General features: G+C 55.5%; 1 protein-coding gene across 1 annotated transcript; it reads left to right on the forward strand.

Moving 5' to 3' along the window:
* The first annotated feature begins 5,766 nt into the window (after positions 1 to 5,766).
* LOC103712225 (leucine-rich repeat extensin-like protein 4) lies at positions 5,767 to 8,499 on the forward strand. Its single transcript, XM_008798693.4, has one exon. It carries the CDS (start codon positions 6,229 to 6,231, stop codon positions 8,284 to 8,286), a length of 2,058 nt encoding a protein of 685 aa, XP_008796915.1. The 5' UTR covers positions 5,767 to 6,228; the 3' UTR covers positions 8,287 to 8,499.
* The last annotated feature ends 854 nt before the right edge of the window (positions 8,500 to 9,353 follow it).

The raw sequence follows: 9,353 nt of genomic DNA on the forward strand, positions 1-9,353 counted from the left end.
AAAAAACTTACATTGAACGAGAGTGAGAGTTGTGATGTAAAGGGAGCGCGGAAATCCCCACGTCGTCAAAAGTTAAAAGCCGGGAAGGGCGTGCAAACAGACTCTTAATATCTTATATTTTATTTAATCCGTACGGCAATTCGCAGATTGCTGCTCTATCGCGTGAAGGGAATCAATGGTCGATTTTTATTATATGATAGTTTAATGCTTGGGTACGAGCTGGTGCTTGCGGGCGACCGCGGGAACAGTGGCAATTATTTAGAGTTTGGGGGTGCGAACCCTGCGCCTATTGCAGTGGGGTAGCTCCGAATGGGAGAGCTGGTTCGTCCCGTCGCAAAACAAAAGAAAGTTTTGGAAGACGGATCAAGATTTGAAATTGCATGCTGAGATTAGCTGAGGACGGACGGACTTCCAGGTTCAGCTCGAGAGATTGAAGTAGGTAGGTATGGAGCGAAGGCGGAGGTCCAGGTCGGGCTTAGAAATTGCAATCAGAGAAGGGTAGGTAGGTATGGAGCGAAGGCGGAGGTCCAGGTCGGGCTTAGAAATTGCAATCAGAGAAGGGATCCTATCTGTTGCTGGAAATTGGACCCGGGGGCGGCCGCGAACCGAGGAGGAGGAGCTCCGGCGAACACTGGCGGACGGCGACCCGTCGACGAGCGGCGTCCTCCGGGGGACCTGCAAGAAAGCCGGTGGCCGGGCTTTTCCGGCGCCGGCCCTCCGATGCCTAAGTCAGAGGGGGGCTTAATTTTGGAGAAGGAAAGGGACCGCATTTTCAGTCCGAAAAATCCCCTTGGGAGGAAGAAGCCCCCTTTTTTTAGAGGGAGAAGCCCCCCTTTTATAGGGAGAGTGGCAGGGTTACCTGTGATGTGACTGGGCGAATTAATGGGTTACCGTCACGATTGGACGTGGGCGTGTGAAGTAATGAGTTGCCGTGGATGGCCCGTTCCCATCATGGGAGGAGATGGCGCGTAGCCAGAGCTTGCTTGTGGCGCGCAGTGCAGTACATTCTTGGGAATGGTGAGGCGTTGACAGTCGTAGCAGGGTATGGTTCCTGATTAATATGTCGTGGCGTGGCCGACAAGTAAAGCATGGTGCGGTGAGGCTGCTGCAGGGGATGGCCGCAGCATATAGACGACGAGGTCGGCCTTCTGAGGTCAGCTCAGCCCTTTGGTCTCGGCCTGCTGTGCTCGGCCTTCTGTGCTCGGCCTGCTGTGCTCGGCAACATGGATGAGCTCGGCAGCCTTCTGAGCTCGGCTTGCATGAGCTCGGCTCGGCCTGCTGTGCTCGGCCTTCTGGCCTTAGCCTTCTGAGCTCGGCAGCCTGGATGAGCTCGGCAGCCTTCTGTGCTCGGCGGCCTGGATGAGCTCGGCCTTCTGGGCCTTAGCCTTCTGAGCTCGGCAGCCTGGATGAGCTCGGCAGCCTTCTGTGCTCGGCCTGCTGTGCTCGGCCTTCTGAGCTCGGCAGCCTTCTGTGCTCGGCCTTCTGGCCTTAGCCTTCTGAGCTCGGCAGCCTGGATGAGCTCGGCAGCCTTTTGTGCTCGGCGGCCTGGATGAGCTCGGCCTTCTGCGCTCGGCAGCCTGGATGAGCTCGGCAGCCTTCTGAGCTCGGCCTGCATGATGAGCTCGGCCTGCATGGGGAGCTCAGGCTTGTTATCAGATTTGGGTGCTTTAATTGTACGTGTGGGGTGGTCTATTTTTCCCCCAACACTACCCCCGACTTCCGAGTTCGAGCTGCTCTTTGGCTCGGACGAAGGAAGTAGTCCAGTCGTTGATCATCCTGTGATATAGCCAAATATATATGGAGATGTGCGTGCCAAGTAGGGTGTACCTCTCATGCAGTTGGAGTCAAGTGCCATGAGCCTTTTTTTATTGTCGGAGTCGAGCGTCTCACGCCGAGGTCGGCAGCTTTGCTCCTCGACTAACTTTTGTGGACGCTCTTTTGTTCGGGGTCCGCTTTCTAGGGACGCCGGCACAATAGGAGAAATAGCTGCCATTGGAGATCTGTGTGGGCGTTGCTTTGTTGTTATCCACGAACATTTTGGGGGTGTTTTGTTGTCAATCACGAACGTTTTGGGGGGCCGCGAAGGTACTACCCCGTCATCCCGAGGTCGAGGGAGCTCGGGCTCACTGTCGACTCGTCGGGGCATCTCGACCTTAGTCGAGGAGGCGCTACGGGAGGCCGCGAAGGTACTACCCCGTTGTTGGTGTTGAGCGCCACGGAGGGCCGCGAAGGTACTACCCCGTCTTCCCGAAGTGTCGAGGGGTCTGGGCACGCACTGTCGACACTCGGGGCATCTCGACCTTAGTCGAGGAGGCGCTACGGGGGGCCGCGAAGGTACTACCCCGTTGTTGGTGTTGAGCGCCACGGAGGGCCGCGAAGGTACTACCCCATCTTCCCGAAGTGTCGAGGGGTCTGGGCACGCACTGTCGACACTCGGGGCATCTCGACCTTAGTCGAGGAGGCGTTACGGGGGGCCGCGAAGGTACTACCCCGTTGTTGGTGTTGAGCACCACGGAGGGCCGCGAAGGTACTACCCCGTCTTCCCGAAGTGTCGAGGGGTCTGGGCACGCACTGTCGACACTCGGGGCATCTCGACCTTAGTCGAGGAGGCGCTACGGGGGGCCGCGAAGGTACTACCCCGTTGTTGGTGTTGAGCGCCACGGAGGGCCGCGAAGGTACTACCCCGTCTTCTCGAAGTGTCGAGGGGTCTGGGCACGCACTGTCGACACTCGGGGCATCCCGAACTTAGTCGGGGCATCATTGGAGATACATACAGGAGATGGACTTTGTTGGCGATCGTGCACCCTTATTCGGAGCGAGGCGACGTTGGAGATAGGGATACCCGTAGGTCGTTTTTTGGATTCTCCGACCTGAAAATAGATGAAATATTGAAATTATTTGAAGCCAAAGTGGCATCCCGTACCTTTTGGAGATATTTTGATGGCTCTCGAGCTTCGAAGTCCCTGAGGACTTGGCTCAACACCGGCCTTCTTTGGCTCAATTTTCTGGGAGGTGTTCTGCGCTTGGGCTTCTGAGCTCGGCAGCCTGCTGAGCTCGGCCTTCTGAGCTCGACTTGCATGAGCTCGGCTCGGCCTTCTGAGCTCGGCTCGGCCTGCATGAGCTCGGCTCGGGTTTCGGTGATGGCAACGCTCTGAAGGAGAGCAACGTCGTGGGCGCCGTCCTGAGGACTTACGCCCGTGAGGAGGGAGTACATGCTGGTTTCTTGCTGCCGGAAGACAGAAGACTTGGAAGGATAATAGGATCTAATGGGGTTGTACCCTTTGCCACAGAGGCTCACAATCCCATTTTAAAGCTCCATAACTCCTTCTCCAGACCTCAGCTTTTATTTCTATTTTCCTCCAACTCGTTGACGTGAGACTTGGGCTACTACTTCTCACTAGTTGCCCCCACATACGTCGTTGCAGCGGGAGCCATGCCTGATTCGAGATGGCTCGGGAGAAAGTTTCTTCCTCTGCTTAATATGAACCCGTGGAGGCGGCACAGGAGGGGCCTCCACTTGTTGCAGGCTTTGGGCTGCAATGGCTAGCGCTTGGACTTGCTGCACTAGCGCGTCGAAGTGCTCGGGTTGGACTTGTGGAACTTGATCTACCGGAGATCTTGGTGGTAAATTCTGGACTGAGCGTTCGGGACTTGGAGCATGATGCCAAGAGGCATTAAAGACTCCTCTGCTCCTTAGTTTCATGGCCGCAACTCGGGCCCTTCCTCTAGTGCCAACTGTTGCTGGAAATTGGACCCGGGGGCGGCCGCGAACCGAGAAGGAGGAGCTCCGGCGAACACTGGCGGACGGCGACCCGTCGACGAGCGGCGTCCTCCGGGGGACCTGCAAGAAAGCCGGTGGCCGGGCTTTTCCGGCGCCGGCCCTTCGATGCCTAAGTCAGAGGGGGGCTTAATTTTGGAGAAGGAGAGGGACCGCATTTTCAGTCCGAAAAATCCCCTTGGGAGGAAGAAGCCCCCTTTTTTTAGAGGGAGAAGCTCCCCTTTTATAGGGAGAGTGGCAGGGTTACCTGTGATGTGACTGGGCGAATTAATGGGTTACCGTCACGATTGGACGTGGGCGTGTGAAGTAATGAGTTGCCGTGGATGGCCCGTTCCCATCATGGGAGGAGATGGCGCGTAGCCAGAGTTTGCTTGTGGCGCGCAGTGCAGTACATTCTTGGGAATGGTGAGGCGTTGACAGTCGTAGCAGGGTATGGTTCCTGATTAATATGTCGTGGCGTGGCCGGCAAGTAAAGCATGGTGCGGTGAGGCTGCTGCAGGGGATGGCCGCAGCATATAGACGACGAGGTCGGCCTTCTGAGGTCAGCTCAGCCCTTTGGTCTCGGCCTGCTGTGCTCGGCCTTCTGTGCTCGGCCTGCTGTGCTCGGCAACATGGATGAGCTCGGCAGCCTTCTGAGCTCGGCTTTCATGAGCTCGGCTCGGCCTGCTGTGCTCGGCCTTCTGGCCTTAGCCTTCTGAGCTCGGCAGCCTTCTATGCTCGGCGGCCTGGATGAGCTCGGCCTTCTGGGCCTTAGCCTTCTGAGCTCGGCAGCCTGGATGAGCTCGGCAGCCTTCTGTGCTCGGCCTGCTGTGCTCGGCCTTCTTAGCTCGGCAGCCTTCTGTGCTCGGCCTTCTGGCCTTAGCCTTCTGAGCTCGGCAGCCTGGATGAGTTCGGCAGCCTTCTGTACTCGGCGGCCTGGATGAGCTCGGCCTTCTGGGCCTTAGCCTTCTGAGCTCGGCAGCCTGGATGAGCTCGGCAGCCTTCTGAGCTCGGTTCGGTCTTCTGAGCTCGACCTGCATGATGAGCTCGGCCTGCATGGGGAGTTCAGGCTTGTTGTCAGATTTGGGTGCTTTAATTGTACGTGTGGGATGGTCTATTTTTTTTCCAACACTATCTAATGTACATCACCGTCCCTTATGATGAAAAGGAAAATGGGAAACATCTAGAGCTGCCTCGCCACCCACTACGTGATGTTATCAATTTTTATGCTCCTTTTTTTTCTTTCATTTGCTGTTTTTTTGAAGTTGTATTTTTTTTTTTTTTAAAAAAGTCTGCCTAACGTACGCTTCTGCACGTTGATGAGCTCCAGATCCTTTTCCTCTCTTGGCGGGAACGTTTTCAGCGGGCGGGAGCAAATGTGGGTCTTGCCCAGTTGGCCGTCTCGAGCCGGTCGCCACTTTCTCATTCGATTTCACCCCGTCCCAGTTTGGTCTGAGAATAAGGAAAAGACGAATAGTAAAAAAAAAAAAAAATCAGATCTATAAAAATAATTGTATTATAAGTTATATCAATTTGTAAATAAAAATATATTTTTAATATCTCTTGAATGATAAAAATTGTGTATAAAATTGGCTATATATATATATATATATAAGAAGAAAAAAAAGGAAAGAAGAGAGGATCTGTCGAATCATTTTATGTCCCCTGTTGGTGCATCCCACGCCGGTGGGCCACAGGGCAGGCTTGCTCCCGATTCTCCGTCCCTCGATCGCAATGCCAGTAACCCTTCCGTGGGACGATCACATGGGATATCATGTAGCCGGCCTCACCGGGACACCGACACCCTGACAAGCCTGGCCATTCTCATAAAAAGAAGACCCAGCCCAGCACAGCAAGTAACAAAGAAAACGCGTTGAACCTGATGTGCTGGCTCCCACTAGGATGTATACGAGTCGGAACGCGGATGTCCCACTCCTCCTTACTTAACCCTCGTGACTGACAGAAGCCCCGACCGAGGGGACCCGGACGGACCTAATCTCAAACCCACGCTCGAGTGAGATCGATCGTACTTCGTCTCTTTTTTCTCTCCTTCCTGCAGCTTACCGGCAAGCAAAAAGAAAGCGCCTTCCAAATCCAAGACCCGACGCGGGGGTTCGGATGATCTTTTGCGAACCAAAAATATGTTTTCGACGAATAATAAGGGAAGCGCGGCACCAGTGACCACCGACCAGTGTCCCCGGGACAGCAGATAAATAACAATATTAATATTAGTCAGTAGACGACGGGTGATAGAGAGAGACGGAAGGCAATGGTACTTTTGAATATCTGTATATATATATAAAACCAGAGGGAAGGCGGATATCCCCATACGCGATCTGGTCACCACCCCGAACCCCGCATCGTCGTCATCTTTTTTTTTTCTTCTTTTCTTTCACTCCTCTCTCTGTCATATCATCATTCATGTGAGCCTGTCCCTTCCTTCTCGTCTCAGATCTAGAGCTGGTTGGTTCATGGGCACGGGCATGGATCCGTCGGCCCGCGCGTTCCTCCTCCTCCTGCTCCTGCTTCTGTGCTGCCCCTTCTCCTTCCCTCCGGCGGCCGAGGCCGCTGATGGCTCCGCTGGAGGCCCCATCGTGGTCGATCCGGGGCTCAGGTTCGCCAACCCGCGCCTCCGGCAGGCCTACATTGCTCTGCAGACGTGGAAGCGGACGGCCATCTACTCCGACCCCCAGAACCTGACCGGCAACTGGGTCGGTCCCAACGTGTGCTCCTACTTCGGCGTCTTCTGCGCCCCCTCCCCCGCCGACCCCTCCCTCACCGTCGTCGCCGGAGTCGACCTCAACCACGCCGACATCGCCGGGTACCTGCCCCCCGAGCTCGGCCTTCTCACCGATCTCGCCCTCCTCCACCTTAACTCCAATCGCTTCTGCGGCGTCGTCCCGTCCACCCTCCAACTCCTCCGCCTCCTCCACGAGCTCGACCTCAGCAACAACCGCTTCGTGGGGATGTTCCCGGACGTCCTTCTCGCCCTGCCCTCCCTCCGCTACCTGGACCTCCGCTTCAACGAGTTCGAGGGCTCCATCCCCCCGGCGCTCTTCGACCGTCCCCTCGACGCCATCTTCCTCAACTCTAACCGCCTCCGCCACGACATCCCCGCCAACTTTGGCTCCTCCCCGGCCTCCGTGGTGGTGCTGGCCAACAACGACCTCGGCGGCTGCATTCCCTCCAGCATCGGCAGGATGGCAGCCACCCTCAACGAGATCATCCTCCTCAACGACAACCTCTCCGGCTGCATCCCCCCCGAGGTCGGCCTCCTCCGCCACCTCACCGTCTTCGACGTCAGCTTCAACCACCTCCAGGGCCCCCTCCCGGGTTCCCTCGCCGCCATGGCCAGTCTCGAGCAGCTCGACGTCGCGCGCAACCGCCTCACAGGCTCCATCCCCGCCGGCGTCTGCCAGCTCCCCAGGCTCCAGAACTTCACCTACTCTTATAACTACTTCACGTCACAGCCACCCCAGTGCCCCGCCGCCGGCGCCGGCGGCAAGGTGCGGCTCGACGCCAAGAAGAACTGCATTCCGGGCCTGCCGGACCAGCGCTCCCCTAAGGAGTGCTCCTCCGAGGCCGCGCGCCCCTTCGACTGCACCAAGTCCAAGTGCTGGGCTGGGGGCAAGAGCCCAGCCCCCACTTATTCGTTCCCGCCGCCGCCGCAGGAAAGGTTCATCAGCAGGAGGCGCCCCGCCCCGCCGCCGCCGGCTCCCCTCGCGGGCCCGCGCCCGCACAGGGGCTACAACAAGAGCACACCGCCTCCGCCACCACCACCACCACCACCCAAGTCCGAGTCGTCGCCTTCCCACGCATCTCACTCCCCACCTCCGCCGCCGCCACCACCTGAGTCCCAGTCGTCGCCATCCACGAAAGCCCACCCGCCTCCTCCTTCCCATTCGCCACCTCTGCTGCCTCCTTACTCCCCTGAACCATCGCCACCGAGTTACCATGCTTCGCCACCACCGCCAGCTTCTACATCATCGCCGCTGCTGCCACCTCCGCCTCCGCCTGGCTGCGAGTTTGCAAAGCGTCCTCCCACCCCCGTGTTGCCATCTCCACCGCCCCCGGATCAGTACCTTCCAGCACCTCCCGTCGGGCCTCCAACGACCCCTCCTCATCCGCCCCCACCGTCGTCTGATCGTCCAAGCCCATCGACAGCTCCACCGCTGCATCAGACTCGCAACCCGCCTCCGCCACCGCCCGTCCGTCAATTTTCACCCCTACCACCGCCCCCGTCCATTCATGGATCCCCGGCGCATCCAGAAGACCACCCTTCTCCTCCTCCACCGGTTCCACGGGCAGCGCCTGCTTCTCCACCAAGCTACGGAGCAGGTCATCCGACACCGCCCCCGCCCGTCCATCCATCTCCAGAACCACCTCGACATCACCTGCCGCCACCCCAAGGTATGCCGTGGCAATCTCCGCCGCCGCCGACATCAGGGTGCGGCGGGAACGTGCCTTTACCTCCCGTGGTAGGGGTATCCTATGCATCTCCTCCACCGCCGGCGATACCCTACTACTGATCTTCTTAAGTTGGTCGCAGCGCGCTTTCTCTGCTCGTTTCTTTAATTTCATCGTCAGCGATCTTTACGGCTAAAATATTCTTTGCTTTTTTGTTATCTTTCTTGCCCCCCCTCCGTATCTATAAAATCTGTTTTGGTAGGGGTTGCTTCCTCTGTAATGAATCTCGGCGAAGTCCTGGTGCTCTAATAGGGTTTTTAATATGCTTCGGTTTCTCTTCTCTGGATTCAATAACTCAACAATTAATAGCTAAATGATGCATCTAAATAAATCTATTGGTTCAATTATAAGATATTTAATTATTTGTTTGGCATCAAAAAAATAAGTAATGTAAAAATTTTATTGCCCAAACTCTAGTTCGATCCATCCGTGACTAAACATTTGGGAACTTTGAATGGTGAAAAATATATATATGGAGTTTATAGCCTACTAAAAATTTCCATATCGTAATAATATATATTTTAAAAATAATAATAAAATATTATTGAAATCAATATGAATATCATAAAATTTTGATTTGACTATCATAGATGCTCAACATAAATAATTTGTATATATACAATCAAATATTGATGATAACACTCACTCTGATATATTATGTCTAATAAGTTTTTTGGCGGTGATTTCTGTAGCTTATCTTTAAATCTTTCTGCAATCTTGGCTGGGTCCAAGACTCAATCGCTCTCCAAATTTGGTTGTATTTTTCTTCCGTTATGGGGCAATTAAATTTTTCGTGTACAAGACAATTGATCAGTGTCACATTTTTTTGTCTATAATAAGGCAATCTATAAGTACTATATTTCTAATTTGTAATGAGACAATCGATAGTAACGAAATTATCTTAAAATCGACACAATCGACACATGTTCATATCAATTTGTTGCTGGAAATTGGACCCGGGGGCCGCCGCGAAGCCAGGGGAGGAGGAGCTCCGCCGCCTGAGAGGGCGGACGGCGGGGCGCCGGCCGGCCGCGTCCTCCGCTGGGGCGTGGAAGAGAGCAAAGAGGGCTGGTGCGTCCAGTCCTGTCCTGTCCTGCAAAAAAGCCGGTGGCCGGGCTCTCCGGCGCCG

This window comes from Phoenix dactylifera, unplaced genomic scaffold (assembly GCF_009389715.1).
Source record: "Phoenix dactylifera cultivar Barhee BC4 unplaced genomic scaffold, palm_55x_up_171113_PBpolish2nd_filt_p 000243F, whole genome shotgun sequence".
In the NCBI taxonomy this organism is placed as follows: domain Eukaryota; kingdom Viridiplantae; phylum Streptophyta; class Magnoliopsida; order Arecales; family Arecaceae; genus Phoenix; species Phoenix dactylifera.

Bases quoted from the DNA above. Each gene is read 5' to 3' on its own strand.
- LOC103712225 (XM_008798693.4), top strand. From the start codon at position 6,229: ATGGGCACGGGCATGGATCCGTCGGCCCGCGCGTTCCTCCTCCTCCTG.